This window comes from Thrips palmi, unplaced genomic scaffold (genome assembly GCF_012932325.1).
Source record: "Thrips palmi isolate BJ-2018 unplaced genomic scaffold, TpBJ-2018v1 HiC_scaffold_19, whole genome shotgun sequence".
Lineage (NCBI taxonomy): Eukaryota > Metazoa > Arthropoda > Insecta > Thysanoptera > Thripidae > Thrips > Thrips palmi.
In genome coordinates this window covers 4,406,156-4,421,837 of record NW_023144628.1, presented here as the reverse complement: position 1 = coordinate 4,421,837, position 15,682 = coordinate 4,406,156, and the positions used below count along the sequence as shown (strand labels likewise).

Here is a 15,682-nt window from a genome sequence, read left to right as displayed (position 1 = left end):
GGAGGGGGAAGGGGGGAGAGAAAGGGGTGGCGTCGTCGCGCACGTCGCCTCACTACGTCTTGCCGGTTTCATCATCTCGGCGGCCATGCGTGCGTGCGCCGTCCTCGGCGTCCTCGGCGCCACCGTCGCGGAGGCCTCGTGCCGGACACACGCTACGCACGCTGGGCGTGGCGGGGCGGGCGGGGCGGGGCGGGGCGACCGGGGCCGACATTACCACCCCGTGGCACGCCGCCACGCCGCCAGGCCGTATCGTCCGTAATAGCTCCGCGCGGTGACCTTCCCCTTCCCAGCGCCGTGCCCCTTGCCCCGTGCCCCTTGCCCCCGCCAGTGGCGTGGCCGTGCTTGGCGGCGTGCTGCTGGCGCTTCCGCCGCCGGCTTTCGTTTCGCCTCGCCGAGTCAAGCGAGAAGCGCATCAGGCGAGCACTTGCAGTGCAGCGTGCAGCCGGCCCGGCCGCCGCTTCTTTGACGGCTGAGTAATGCGCGGGTCGTGTCCGCCTCCCCCCCCTCCCCCTCCCCCTCCCCTCCCCCTCCCCCTCCCCCTCCCCCTCCCCCCCCCCTCCCCCTCCTCGAGGACGACGCCAGTCTCCCTCCGGCGGCCTCACCTGGCCGCGGTGCCCGCCGTGGGCCCGCTGCCCTGGGCGTCCTCCTCGGCCTCCTCGATTGAAATCTGTGACACGCGGGGCACGCGGACCCCGGCCCGCAATCCCGCATGTCCCGCCGAGATGCTATCGCCGCCGTGATCCCGGCCGGGCTTTCCTGGAGGGACGCGCTGGAGCCGCCGGACCTGCTGGAGTGGACGCGGTGGACGCCCACTCCGCCCCCTTTCGTCCTCGCAGACCGTCGCAGACCGTCGCAGGCGGGAAGGGAACCGACGGGAACGGGATCAAAGTCGGAAGGCGCAACGTCCTAACAAAAGGCAATAAAACGTGTCCGATATGGAGAGGAGGAGGCGTCCAACTGATGGTGAACGTTGCTCCGTCTGCGCCCATGTGTGTGTGTGTGTGTGTGGTGTGTGTGTGTGTGTGTGTGTTGATGCCCTTCCTCTGTGCTTCTTCCCTTCGTCGTGAGTCAAGTCGAAGCCATTCCGCTCGGCAGCAAGTTCGCCTAAAGAGATTGATACTTGGGAATCTGTTTTATGCTCCCCCTCCCTCCCCCTCCCCACCGAGCAAGCCTCATGGGCCTCTCAATGATTTAGGTCCCGCCTGTGACGGGCGACCAACTTTGTCCTTATCAGACGGGAAGTATAGCCCCCCGTGCCCCCCACTCGCGGAGCCTGGTGGGGCCGGGCCGGGCCCCGCGGGGGGTAGCACAGCCGGGCAGGGCGCCCGGTCTTGCCCCCCACCCTCACCCCCGCTTGGGCCTCCCCGTGCCCCTCATTAGACGGATTATGGATAAAACAACTAAAAATGGTCTTGGTCGCACTGTTCGGCCTGCCGCTCCGCCGCCTAGGCCAGTGGTTCTCAACCTTAGGGTCGCGACCCCAAGCGGGGTCGCGAAATTTTTTTAAGGGGTCGCGGCGATGCTGGGGTCGTGTTTTAGGCCGATTTTAAGCAGCCACTGCGTCTGATCCGAGGCGGGCATTTTGCTCCCTCAACGGGCAGTTGGTCTTTGGACCTTCCTTTAGCATGCCTCTGTTACGGAGTGCGATTATCAGTCTTAGTTTGGGAGCAGTATTGTCTCAAAGTTGGCCAAAACGCTCAGAAATGTCTATGAAAAATCGTGTTTTGGGCTGATTTTAAGCAGCTACAGCGTCTGATCCGAGGCGGGCATTTTGCTCCCTCAACGGGCAGTTGGTCTTTGGACCTTCCTTTAGCATGCCTCTGTTACGGAGTGCGATTATCAGTCTTAGTTTGGGAGCAGTATTGTCTCAAAGTTGGCCGAAAACGTCAGAAATGTCTATGAAAAATCGTGTTTTGGGCTGATTTTAAGCAGCCACTGCGTCTGATCCGAGGCGGGCATTTTGCTCCCTCAACGGGCATGGTCTTGGACCTTCCTTTAGCATGCCTCTGTTACGGAGTGCGATTATCAGTCTAGTTTGGGAGCAGTTTGTCTCAAAGTTGGCCAAACGCTCAGAAATGTCTATGAAAAATCGGTTTTGGGCGATTTTAAGCAGCCACGCGTCTGATCAGAGCGGGCATTTAATCCCTCAAACGGGCATTGGTCTTTGGACCTTCCTTGCATGCTGTTACGGATGCGATTATCAGTCTTATTGGGACAGTATGTCTCAAAGTGGCCAAAGCTCAGAAATGTCTATGAAAAATCGTGTTTTGGCCGATTTAAGCAGCACGCGTGATCCGAGGCGGGCATTTGCTCCTCAACGGGCAATGGTCTTGGACCTCTTTAGCAGCCTTTGTTACGGAGTGCGATTTCAGTCTTAGTTTGGGAGCAGTATTGTCTCAAATCGGCCCAAAACGTCGAATGTCTTTAAAACATCGTGCGACCGTTTTGGCCAACTTTGAGACAATACTGCTCCAAACTAAGACTGATAATCGCACTCCGTAACAGAGGCATGCTAAAGGAAGGTCCAAAGACCAATGCCCGTTGAGGGAGCAAAATGCCCGCCTCGGATCAGACGCAGTGGCTGCTTAAATCGCCCAAAACACGATTTTTCATAGACATTTCTGAGCGTTTTGGCCAACTTTGAGACAATACTGCTCCAAACTAAGACTGATAATTGCACTCCGTAACAAAGGCATGCTAAAGGAAGGTCCAAAGACCAATTGCCCGTTGAGGGAGCAAAATGCCCGCCTCGGATCAGACGCAGTGGCTGCTTAAAATCGGCCCAAAACACGATTTTTCAAAGACATGCCTGAGCGTTTCGGCCAACTTTGAGACAATACTGCTCTCAAACTAAGACTGATAATCGCACTCCGTAACAGAGGCATGCTAAAGGAAGGTCCAAAGACCAACTGCCCGTTGAGGGAGCAAAATGCCCGCCTCGGATCAGACGCAGTGGCTGCTTAAAATCAGCCCAAAACACGATTTTTCATAGACATTTCTGAGCGTTTTGGCCAACTTTGAGACAATACTGCTCTCAAACTAAGACTGATAATTGCACTCCGTAACAAAGGCATGCTAAAGGAAGGTCCAAAGACCAGTTGCCCGTTGAGGGAGCGAAATGCCCGCCTCGGATCAGACGCCGTGGCATGTTAAAGGAGGGGTCCCGTGGGGTCGCGAAATTTTTCCTGGGGGTCGCGGAAATTTTTGGCTTCAAATTTGGGGTCGCGAGCCGAGAAAGGTTGAGAACCGCTGGCCTAGGCCCCGCTTTAGCGCGGCCTCCCCCTCCCCCAGAAAGCCTCCTGGCCTGCCTGCCTGCCTGCCTGCTGACATCCTGGAAAGCGATCGCTTTCCGAAATCTCGATCCGCGGTTCTGTCCGCGCGCGCCTTACGCCCCGCGCCCAGGCCGTTCGTACGGAAACGGTTGCCCCTTTTATTTTCCGACTTCCCTTTTTCGCGGTGTCAGGCTTCCTTTCTTTCTCTCTCCCTCTCTCTGGCCTCGCCATTCCCTGTTTCGCCAAATCAGACGCGATGCAAAAATGAGCAGCGCCAGCAGCAAAGTCCAAAGTCTAAAGTCCGTGAGTTGTGTTGCAAACGAAGTCTGGCTGGGAGGCCGGCCGCGTCGCCGTCGTGGCCTCGCGCCGCCTCGGGCGCCGACTTGCCCGCCCGCCCTCGGCGCCCTCGGCGTCCTCACGACACAACGCGTCTCGGGGCGCCACCGGAAGGCGCCGCGTCGCCGAGGTGCTAAAGGAAGGCGTCGTCCTGGCTGGGCTGGCTGCGCTCGTCACCACACACAGCGCCGCCGGGAAGCACAGTCTGCGCTGCGCGGCGTCCTGCCGTTCTGTGCAAGTGCATCTGCCGCCGCGCTGGAATTTAGGGGCAGCAGGAAGCGGGAGAGTTAGTTTTGGGTTGGCTCGGCGCGGGCGAGGCGGGCGAGGCGGGCAGCAGGAATAACGCACTTTCAGCAAATCGTCCAAACCGCCTGCCCTTTCCTCCGCCGACCACGAGATCCTTTCAGACACACTCCATGTCGTCTTCCTGACCCTTGGGCCTTGAGGGGCAGACCGTATGTTGCCTCCCCGTCCCCTTCCCCCAGTGGCGTGGCGCGCCGTGGCGCGGCGTGGTGGCCCCACGTCTTTCCGGCGGAGAGTAAGTGTGACATAACCTCGGCCTGACGCCGCCGGACGGGGCGGGGCGGGGCGGGGCGGCGTGCGCGCACGAGCGTGCTATCAGTGTGTGCGTCATTGGGCCCGTCCTGTCCAGCGTGCCGATAACGCCCACCCTTCCGTGGCCGCCGTGGCCTCGGGACCGCCGCTACATCTGTCTGGAATCAAAAAACCGAAACAGATAAAAACGCCATCTGGAGCGGCGCTCTGCTGCCAGCTCGGGCTGCCGGCTCTTGGCTGCCAGCTCGGCGGGGCGGCCGCCACGCACGGCCCGGCGCCCCCCGCCTGTCCACCCGCCTGTCCGCCCGCCCCTCGGCGTGCCATGCGCTGCCGGAATCGAATCATAGGTCCGAAATATGGCACACTTGTGCTGCTGTGTGGGCCCCACGGTGGGCCCCACGGCCACACGGTGGGGGATCACCGCCGGCGGCGGGGCCGGAACGGCAAGGCAGCAATAACTATCTGCCACCTCGGGCATCGCGGCCTCCCCGCTACACCCTCCGAGTCGGTGTTGCCACAAGTAGACAAAAATGGCCGCGACGCGCCGGCGTCGAACAGTTGGCAACACCACTGACTCGTGGAATAGACACTCTGACTCCCCAAACGCGTGACTGGCGGTTCCTCGCGGCGGAGATGGCTCGGAGGAAGAGAGGCAGCGGCTGTCGGGCGAGAGCGAAAATGAATAGGTCATTCGGGGGTGACGTCCTGGGCCAGGACGCTGCCAGGGCTGGCGGCTCCTTCGCCCCGCGGCATCCCTGCAGGAACCGCAGGCGGCCTGGAGCCTCGAGCCCCCTGTGTGCGTACTCACCTACAGCAAGGCTCACGCGATTTAGCGTATGGAAGGCAAATATTTGCGGCGCGCGTTTGCGTGTGTGCGTGCGTGCGCTCGTCTGTGTGGGTGACGACTTTGGTTGGAGCCGGCGCACACAGACAGACAAGGAAACGAAGATACCGACGGGGGTTGGGGGCTGCTGCTGTGTTTGTGCACCGCAAACAGGGTTCTGGTGACGCCCGTGTTGTGTTACCTGTATCGTGTTTGTGTTTCGTACCTTTTCGTGCCGGCTCGCGCTCGCGCCCCCCGAGGCCCTGTCCCTGCCCCGCCGCGGCCCCGCGGCCAGCGCGTCGCGCCGCGCCGCCAGATTCAAAACATTCATTTTGTCCAAACATTTGCTTTTGTTGCGGCCAACTTGGGCCCTGCCGCCCTGGCCGCGCGTTTTTGTGTGAGTTGCGTTGTCAGCACTGGCCGGTCCAGTTGGGCCAGCCGGGCCGCGCATGGGGACTGGGGAGCAGCCCGCCAGGCCACCGCCGTCCCACAGTGGTCGAGGCCCAGAAGACCGGTTCAGGCGGGCACGGCTCTTGTCGCGTTTTGAGCTTCCTCAACTCGAATCAAGCTGGCGATGGCACCGATGCACTCCTCGTTCCAAAGGCGGTGCTATGGCGCTGCCACGTGCTGGATTCGAGTGACCCTCGACGAAATGAGGGTTTGAAAACATGCCCCGAGCTCGGCCCCGCTGCTGCCGATCCATCACCATTACCCTGACCGCGCGGCCTGGCGGCCCGGCCGGCCTGACAATGCCTGCGCCATCTTGATCTGCCCGTCATTAATCGCCGCTGTTATTACCGATCGATTATCTTTCTAAGGGTTTCTTCGGCCCCTTTTTGGGTCGCGGTTCCGCCCCGCCTGGGCCTGGGCCTGCCTCGTTAACCCTGCCATGTCTCCGCGTGTTCCAGATGGCGAGCCGATCAAGCTGCCCGACAACCTGGAGAGCCTGCCGCGCGCCGAGCACTTCCCCAGCATCCGCCACCGCTGGAACACCAACGAGGTAGGTGCCGTCTCACTCGCACCCCCACGGGGCGCCACGCGAGTTCGACAGAGACAGAGAATGCGTCGGCCGCTCTTTGATGTGGCTGGCTGCGGCTGCCACACTGTTTGCCTCCCTTTTTTTCTGCCCTTTTTGTGTGTGTTGGATTTAGACTGGCTCGCCCTTTGCCTCGTGTCTGGCCTTGCGGGGCCTTGCGGGGCTGGCGGGGCTGGCGGCGCGGGGACATAAAATAAAGGAGAAGACGACAGTTTATGGACCGCAAAACAAGCTGGAAGCGGTGGAAGCGGCAGCCAACCTGTAGGAGTGTAGCGGCGGGCTTGCCTGGCCCATGCCTGCGTGTCGGCGTGCCGACGGCCCACCTCACGGCGCCACGCCGCGCTCCGCCGCGCTACGCAGGCAACGGAACAGGGGCCTGTCACCGCCACCTCTGCTTACTTTTCTCATCCCCCACACATCGAGGCGGCCCGCGAGATGCGCTCTGTATGGCTATACGGCGGCGCCAAAGCCTCCCCTCCCCTCCCTTCCCCTCCCCTCTTCTCCTTCTCCACTTCCCCTTCCGCCCCGCGGCCGCGATAGTCCGATGATTTGCCATTCGGCAACGTAACTTTTACTTGGCTCTCGCGTGATGGGCCGCCCCGCCGCTCGGTCATAAATCTCTCCCCCTCCCCCTCACTTCCGCCACCCTTCCCCCCTCCCCTCCCGCGCCGCTCTCCTTTCCGCCCACACTTTTTGATGAGAGGGTCTTACACAATCCGAAGACTGCTGGTGATAGTCAGGAGAGGTCGCCCTCCCCTCCCCCTCTCCGCGCCCTTCCGCCCTTCGGCCCGCCAAATTACACGGGGATTCCGCGGGAAACAATGAGCAAGCCCTTTGGGCCGACCCTGCGGGCCGAGCCCTCAGCCATAGGGCCGCTGGGCGGCGACCGTCCCGCGAGGGAACGCGCCAACGAGGGCTATTTTCCAGCGGCTGTCCGAAGTCGTCACGCTGCGGCCCCGCCAGGCCCCGCCAGGCTCTACCAAGGGCCCCGCGGCCCCAGTCGTCGTCATGACTCTTTCTTCTTTCTACCTGTGATGTCTTTATGATCCGCGAGGGGACTCGACTGCAGCGCCGGGCCTTATGGCGTGCTTATGACACCGACGCGGCACGGCGCTCATTCCGAACTCGTGGCGCCGTCCCTCTCGCACTCGTGCGGCGTCCCGCACCGGTGCGAGAGGGACAGGAGGGTTCAGGGGGTCGTCAAGCTGCAGCAGCGGCTCGCGTTTCATTGGCGCGGACCTCTCCGTGCGCGGCGCGCGGCCGCCCCGAGTGTTTATGTCTTGCAGAGGTCTTTGACGACGACGACGACGAGCTCGGCCTGCTGCAGGACAGATGACGACACGCCGCCGAATCGCGGCCGGCCGTCCGGTCAGTCGGCCGTAAAAGGAATGCGCAGGCCGCGTGCAGCACCGCGTCGACGCGGCGGCCAGGACGGCGACGACGGCGTGCTCGGCCAGGCCCGCCCTTTACGGCGGGGCTTGGCCCGCTCCGCGCTTCGCCTGCTTCGCGTAAATCAATCCGGGACTCGTCATTTCATTCCGAGGCGGCTTCGCCGTGCTCTGCCGGGCTTTGCGGTTTACCGCCGCCGCGTTCGGCGCGGAGGGTCCGCGGCCGCCGAGCCGTGCCGTGCCGCCGAGCCGCGAGCGAAATTAGCCGCGCACTCCGCAAATGGGAAGTAAAAGCGTAACGGCCGCGAAACTTCCGGTGTAGTGATACGGCCTGCAATAAGCAGGTGATGGCGCGCGCGGAGTATCCCGACTCAAGTTGTCGAGTTTATCAAGTCTTTTCGCGCGTTTTTTTTTTATGTTGTTGTTTTTTTTTTTTTGCGGGGATACTCGCTAGATAGCTGCTTGCGCTCCAGTTTTCGAGGACGGCGGCAAAAAGCGGGCTGTGACAGATCCCCCGGCGTTGGCCGGCTTTGCTCGGCCGTCGTGGGGTACCGTGGCGAGGCTCGCGGACGCGCGCGGACCTCATGGAATAATCGGCCGGGAGGATAGCGAGCTGCCTTGGTCGCGCTGTCTCTCTCGCACGCCCACGGGGACGGGGCGCCCCGTGGGTGCGACAGAGACAGAGGCTGCCGGAGCCTGGAGACTGGATTCCAGTTTCTTTCCCGCGCGGCCCTGCCAGCAGCTTTACGTGCGCGCTGAGTCGAAGGTTGCTGTCACCAGGCTGGCCTCCTCTCTCTCCCTCTCCCTCGTGTTGTACCCCTGCCCCCGAGGGGGGTCCATTCGATAGATAGTCCATTCGAGTGCTGGCTGGCCTGGCTGGCCGTCTGCCTCCGCGCGGCCCGTTCTGTTGGCTGTGCCCCTGTCACAAGTAATTTATGGAGCGCCCCTCCCAGCCGAGTGGCATCCTCTCTTCCTCCCCCCGCCGCCCGCGGGCCCCGCGAGGGGTCCGTCTGCTTGGCTTGGCCGGACACGGCGCGGCCTTGGCTCGCATGCCGCTGGCTGGCCCCGCGTGACGTCACCAGTGTGTTGTGCCCCGCGGCGGGGTGCGGCGCGGCGGTCGGCGAATGCATTGCATACAGCTAACAAAAGAACTGGCGCGGCATTAGCCTATCTTGAGGACCCCGTTACGCTGCCGCCACTGTCCCTCCCCCTCCCCCCCTCCCCCCTGGCGAGGCCGCCGTGCCGCCGTCAGCGTCAGTCGGCGCGACGGGCCGTTGTGCTCGCTGCAGCTCGGCATGATGCCCGCAGCCCCGCAGCCTGGCGGCGATAGCGGCTAGCAGTGGCGTTGCGGCCATAGCGGATAAGGAGCCGAGCCTCGAGGAGGCCCAGCAGTGGCGACGGAACAACGGCGCGGTTTCTTTCGGTTAGGCCGCCGCGACTCGCCTCACGCCACGCAGTCACGCCCAATTTCAATCCCGGGACTTCCGCCACCCCCTGCCCCTGCCCCTGGCCGCGCCGCCGTATGAAAATGTGTTGGCGTGTCCGCGGTGTTTATCTTTTCCGTATCGTTGGAGGCGAGCCGCGAGCCGCCACGGAGTGCCACGGAGCGCCACGGAGCGCGGCGGCGGCCGGTGGCGTAGCCGCGTAGTTGAGTCATAAGCGATCCAATGTGCTCCGCTCGCTCCGCTCCACTGGCGGCGCTGGCCGCGCTGCCCCCTCCCCCGTATCGCGCAGTGTTAATCGCGCCAATTATTTCCATATTTCCCCGCCGAGTGGCCGGGGCAGCCCAGGGCAGCCCAGGGCAGCCCGGGGCAGCGCAGGGCCGCTGCCTCGGTCGTTCTGACGGGACGCTTGGCCGAGGCCGGTAATTTCATCGATTTAACACCTGAAATCGCTGATTACGGCTTTATGAATTGCGCCCCGCCATGAGAAGCGGTAACGCCGAGCGGCCGTGACTGCTGCTGTGTACAAATGTTGTGGGGGCGGTCGGGCCAGGCTGGGCCTCCCCCGCCCCCCCGCTCCCCGCGGTCGCAGGCCGGCGCACCTGCCGCTAGCTGCAATGCCGGCAACGCCTCGCCGGTTTGCAAGCATTACCGCCGGGGACACCGCCACACCGCCACACCGCCACACCGCCGGGCCGCCGCGACACTGAGAAACGGAGTGGCGAGTGTGTCCGTCTGGCACCGCTCGAGCCGAGAATCGAACCGTCGAAGATCGAACCATCGAGGTGGAGCCCTGTCGCCCCTCTTAAGTTGAAAATTTAATTTGGTCCAGCGTTTGCGTGAGCGAGAGCCAACCTCGGGTTGCATTGTCGAGTCAGCCCGGTGTCTGCCTGCGCGCGTCGACGCGTTGGAGGTCTGGTTGGAGGAGGCGGGGCTGGCAGAGTCTCTGCCTCCCTCACGGCCCTCACGGCGCGCCGCGTGTCACGCTGTTGAAGAGAGGAACGTCTCGGCGGCCGGGGAGGGGGAGGGGAGGGGGAGGGGAGGCTGGCTGGGGCGCGGCGCGGCAAGGCGCCTACTGAACACCGTCTGGCTTACGGTAGGCCTGGGCGTAGGCCTGGCCCTAGGCTTGGCTGAAGCCCCCGCGCCAAGCCTGCTCTGCCTGCCTCCGTGGAGCCGCCCTGGAATCGCCTGGAATCGCGGCGGGGCGAATCCGGGCGAGGGGAGGGGGGGGGGGTCTCGGCGGCTACAAATCTTGAAAACGTTACCCCGCGCCCCACAGCGCCCCGCCACGATTGGCCTGGCGGCTGCAGCGGCGGCCATCCCCGCCGCTCCGCCGCTCAAAATGTCCCCGCGACGCGAGAGCCCGCCGCAGGCAAAGAAAGTAACTAGCGTGCACCCGCAGTTACCGAAGAATCGTTTGCCTGCGATGACTCGCCTCCCCTCTGCTGTTGTGGCGGCCGGACGGCCGGACCCGCACCGCTTAACTTTCCTCCATTCGCCGCCGCCAGAGGCTGGAACCGCGTGCCTTGGGCTCGCCTGGCGGGTTTGCGGTTCGCGGGCTGCGGCGGCGGTTCGGGTTCGGGTTCGGGTTCGGGTTCGGCTTGTTGATCGCGCCGTCGCCGTCCTCCTTCTGGTCGGCAGGTCGATAGTGCTTAGTGAGGCGCGTGGCACGCGCTGTGGTCCGGGTGGACGGCGTCTGGCACTGCTTGTCCTCGACGCGGAGTGGAGGGCGGAACCTCGGGCGGGGGAGGCGACGGGGGGCAGGCAGTGCGGGATTGAGTCCTTGCATCGCGCCCCATCGCGTGGCGTGAGTTTGAGGGGGGGCGCCACTGCACGGGGCTGCACGTCCCCGGAAGTGGGGACGGATCCACTGTGAAATACGGGCGGGCGCTGGCGGGCCGCGGCCTCCCCGTCGGGGCGAGCAGCGGCTGCCTGTCATCCGGCAGCGTCTGCGCTGTTCATTCGCCCGGATTTTACGGCCCAAAGTGCCTCTTCCTTCGCGTGTTTGAGAACCGTTTTTTTATCCATTCACTTCATTTTCCCTTCCCCCGGCTCCCCGGCCCCCCAGCCCCCGGCCCGGCCGTGATCAAATTTATAGGAAGGCTTCTCCTTCTGAGCAGCGTGCCCAGCGGCCTATTACTACCTGCAGGAGGCAGGAGGGGGTCGCACGCGGCCCTCCCTTCCCTGCCCCCCCCCCCCCCCCGGCCCGCCTCGGAGCGGAAGCGAAGCGCTGCACTAGGCTGCACTAGGCTGCGCCCGCCGTCGAGGGATTCGCCCGGAAATTTGTTGAAATTGCGCTGCGACTGATTTGAGGCGGTCCGTGGCGCGCAGCGTGCAGCGCGCTCGCGGCGCAGCAGGTGCAGGGGGGCCGAGGGGGGCTTTATGTGGGCCAGGCGAGCCAGGTGCACTGCAAGTCCGCAAGTGCAGCGAGGATGGCGGCGGCAGTGCGAAGGACGATTGCAAAGACGGTGGCGAAAGCGACGATTGCGAGGAGGGTGCGACGAGGACGAGGGTTGCGAGGAGAGTCCAGCGAGGACGGCGATTGCAGCCCGTCGGCAGCGCAGCGCGTGCTCTCTCCTTTATTCCCGCATGCAGCCGTGCCTCCACAGCGCGGCCCGCGAGCTCCCGATGATCGTCTCCACCTTGAGGGGCCCCGCGCCGCCCCGCCCGTCTGGCAGTGAGTGCGGGCGACTGCAGCGACTGCAGGGCAGGCCCGCTCCGGTGGTGGTGTTTGGGGACTGTGGGCGCGGCGGCGAAGCGGCTGGGCTGCCTCGGCTATTCTTGCCACGTTCTCGGCGGGGCGGGGCGGGGCGGGGCGGCGCTGGGGGTGATTCGGTACACGGGTGCGTGGGCGTGCCGGCCGGCGTGGCCAAGCGTGGCGCGGCCGGCGCGGCGGGAATATTGAAGTCATTGATTTTATCGGCCTCCTCTTTGGGCCTTCTGGGGCTGCTGGCTGGGCCGCTGTATTCATGGCCTGCACGGCCTGCACGGCCACGGCGGCCGGGGCGGACGTCCGCACCGAGCCACACGTCGGCCGTCCGCCCGCGTGCCGACGGCCATGACCCCGCCGGGGCCCACCGGCCGACCGTCGACGGGGCATTTAATCGTCCATATAAACCTGGCCCGGCAGAGGTTACGCCCGCGAGCCTCGGCCGCCTCGGCATACGGGGCCCCGCCACGCCCCGCCACGCCCCGCACGCACTCGGGGGTCACGGCCATGCCGCCCCGCCCCGCCCCGCCCCGCCCCGCCCCGCCCCGCCCCGCCGCGCCCCGCCGCGCCCCGTCACGCCACGCTCCGTAACCCGACTTACTCCGGCACACCGGAGGCCGGAGGAACGAGAACGAGCCAGCGGCCCGGAAAAGCGGGCGCAGCTGACCGGTATGTTGAGTCTGGCAGCCTGTGCGTGTGTGCGCGCGTGTGTGTGTGTGTGCGTGCGCGCTGGCTCGGCCAGCCCCACAAGCAGGTCACGGCGGTAGGCAGACCGGAGAGATGTTTCTACGAGCACATCGATGGCGCGAGCGAACACATGCAGACACATGCCTCCATCGACGGGGGTGCCAGCCTCCCCCTGCCCCTCCCCGGGGCTCCTTCATCCGCCATTCCTGGGAGGGAATTCCTGCTTTGGCGCACGGTGCGCGTACTCGCGCGCAAACCGGCTTCAAAATGCGACTGCGAGCGATGGCACGCATTTGGCACCCCTTTTCCCTGTTTTTTTTCGGTTTTGCTGTTTTCGCGCCGAGGCCACTCTTCGGAATCACTCGCCTGTCCCGCCGCGTTTCGCCGCGTGCGTCGTCGTCGCGGTCCTCCGTCCTCCGGGGATCAATAAAGTACTCTGGTTTCGGCGCCGTCTCTTGCGCACGCACGGGGCTTGCCGAAGGGGTGCGAGAGAGACGGAGAGAGACGGCACTGCAACCCTTCGGTGGCCCCGCGCTCCACGTGCCCGGATGTGCACGGCCCCGCACGGCCCTCGCAGGGCAGGCAGGCAGGCCGGCTGGATCGTGCTATGATAGCCTATTTGTCTGAGCCCTCTCTCTGTCTCTCTCTCGCTCTCGCGGGACGGCCCGCTTGCTCCCCCCGAGGCATTGCTTTGCTTTTCTATCGCTCTCTGTGGCGCGCGCGCTCACACATATTTGTACACACACACACACGCACACACGCACACGCACACAGGTGTGCTGCAAGAAATATGTCCTCCTGGGGACTAAAATGCCGAGGCCTACTCAAGTCGCCTCCGATAAATTCTCTCCTTTTGAATAACAGCAAACGCGCACTCACACGGACACACACACACACGCTCGCACTCACACACAAACACACACACAAAAGCCACACAAATACAGCATCGACAGAAGATGACGTGCTCGAGCGCTTCTAGTGACATCCATTCTTCTAGAGAAAGGAACTCTGGCGACGGTCGACGAAGTGGCTTTGGATGCCGCGTTGAAACTGCCCTAGCAATTTATGGATCGCCCCCTCGCCGAGGCACGCTTGGCCAGTGTGTGTCTGTGTGTGTGTGTGGCTGTGTGTCGGAGGGAGAGAGAAAGGGGCGAGTGGAGTGGACAGACTTGGTGGCCACGGTGTCTGCGCAGGGACACATCGGCACGCATTGGAACGGAGCGGAACGGACCGGAACGCCCCGTAAGTCGAAAGCTACTCCTCTCTCTTTCTCCCTCTCTCTATTCCTCTCTCTATCTCGGGGCCATCCTCTCCCATCTTCTATCCTCTCCCTTCAGCGGCCTTCCATTTTCTTCGCCCACCCGAAGCTGGCCAGGGAGCGCTAGCTTCACGGAAAATGCAACGTGTGCATATCTCTTGCATGGTGCGAGTTATGCGCGGAGTGCAGGACGACTTAGTTTTTAAATCCGATTTCCTTAATTTGTTATTCTGTCCGAAACGCTCATAAACGCTTACCGTTGGACTCAATTTTTTTTGTTAAGTAGCCACTCCCTTTGGACAGAGCGACGAAAACGACTCCGCGAATGAGTGTGCTGGCCCGCGGCTTGCGGCCCGATCGGTTTGATTGCCTGGTGATAAATGAGGTCGCGGAGACAGGCGCGCTTCGCAATGCTTTGCAATGCGCCGCGGAATTTCCGATATATTGGCAGAGAGTCTCGATACTCTTATCGACGGGGTGGACCTCGCCCCTCCCTTCCCTCCTACCCGACTTTTTGTGTTTGTTTTTCCCCTAGCCTGCCGGGTCCCGGGCCCCGCGCCGAGGGAAAGTATTACACTAACAAACAGTCTGGATTTAAATTTGGCTTTATTTTTGAAAAGTTTTTCAATCTGCCGAAGTGGCCCTCGTGACAATCCCACGGCCGGCCGGGCCTCTCCGCGGCCACCGGTTGCTCTACGTTGCTCCGCGTTGCTGTGCGCGTCATACGCGGAGCAGCGGGAAGATTGGGGGCCGTGCTGCCCCACAAAGGGCCCCGCCACGGCCCGCCACGGCCAGGCAGGCCGCGTTGTTGAATATGCCCCCACCTGCTGCCTGCCTGCCTGCCTGATGTAAGGAGGACGGTGCATCAGTGGCGACGCCCCCGACAGTTCGCGAGTGAGTGCAAACGTGCAACTAAATAACAGTAACATTCCGCAGAAAAACAAATGAAGGAGAGCAGAAAAGAAGAAGTGGAAAGATGGTTTTGATCCAGGAGGCAGTGAGTGCCGGCGACCTTTGTCGGAGCCCCATTTGCGGGGAAACTCGTGTAAAAGCGCGCGCTGTTCCAATTGATGTGAGACAAAAGCCCGGCCGTATGTACAACACGCCATTTTGCTAGTTCAGCGCCGCCCCGCCCCGCCCCGCCTCGGATTTATAGCCGGGCTTTGCGCGCGTCCTCATCACTTCCCATCGCCGCGCACAATCGGCTCGAAATCGTAAATGAGCTGCTCATATTTCGCGCTTGGCATACCACATCCATAATCAATTGTGATCCCCTTTTACCCCGGCCGCGGGGACAGGCCAGCGCGCGGCCAGCGCGACCCAGAGTCACTTGCTGTGGAATGTATCGCGTTGGCGGGGCGGTCCGAATGACCGGGACTCGAGGCGCGGCGGCCCGCGACGCCGATCAGCGAGACTGTCCGGACGGCAAGTCGAGGCCCGCTGTGCACCGCGGCCGTCACACACTCACTCACACGCGCACACACACACACACACACACACACTGACACACGCCACCTCACGCACTCACACACGCGTGCGTGTTTGCGTTGCAGCAGCAGCCACTTGGCTTGCCGTTCCGCTTGAGCAGTTCCAAGGTAAACGGCCAAATGTGCATCCCTCCCCCTCCCCCGCCCCCAGAATAAACACGACAATTAGCTCGTCGTCGCTGTGCCCGGCCTGGAGCCTGGAGGGCCTGGAGGGCCTGGAGGCGGCGGAATGCGGTTTGGCCTCGGGTAACGACGCCGACGACGACGGCAACATTGTAGCGTCCGGAGGACGGAGGGACGCGGCGGTGGCAACCCTGCCGCCCCGCGGCCACCCCGCGGCCACCCCGCGGCCAGGTGGGCCAGTCGTAGGCCGCGAAAGGAAGCCACAGGCGCTTTTTGTTTGGTTTTGTGTTTTGTTTTTTTTGTTCGGTGCCGCTACAAAAATCCTCCCCGCCTCGTTGGCGCCTCTGTGTGTGTGTGTGTGTGTGTGTGTGTGTGTGTGTGTGCGTGCGTGCGAGAGCGAGAGAGTGTGAGCGCTGCATCCTTGCCCCCTCCCCCCTGGAATTATTTCAGTGGCGTGCAATAATTCGTGGAGGGATTTAATATTTCAAGAACCTTTAATCCTGCTCGGCGCCCAGCAGCAGCGGGGCCCAGGGCATTTGTGCATAGCGCGTGTTGGTGGTTGAGT

At 63.3% G+C, this 15,682-nt stretch overlaps 1 protein-coding gene across 5 annotated transcripts in view; it reads left to right on the top strand.

Moving 5' to 3' along the window:
* LOC117645671 (calmodulin-binding transcription activator 1) overlaps window positions 1-15,682 on the top strand; it is an 89,752-nt gene that overhangs the window by 39,574 nt on the left and 34,496 nt on the right. For all 5 annotated transcript variants that reach the window (XR_004587739.1, XM_034385979.1, XM_034385980.1 and 2 more), the window contains exon 2: window positions 5,895-5,986. Coding sequence is in view for 4 of the 5 variants with exons in the window: in XM_034385979.1 (XP_034241870.1) it covers window positions 5,895-5,986 (92 nt within the window). In the remaining variant the exon portion in view is untranslated. The remainder of the gene's footprint in view (window positions 1-5,894; window positions 5,987-15,682) is intronic.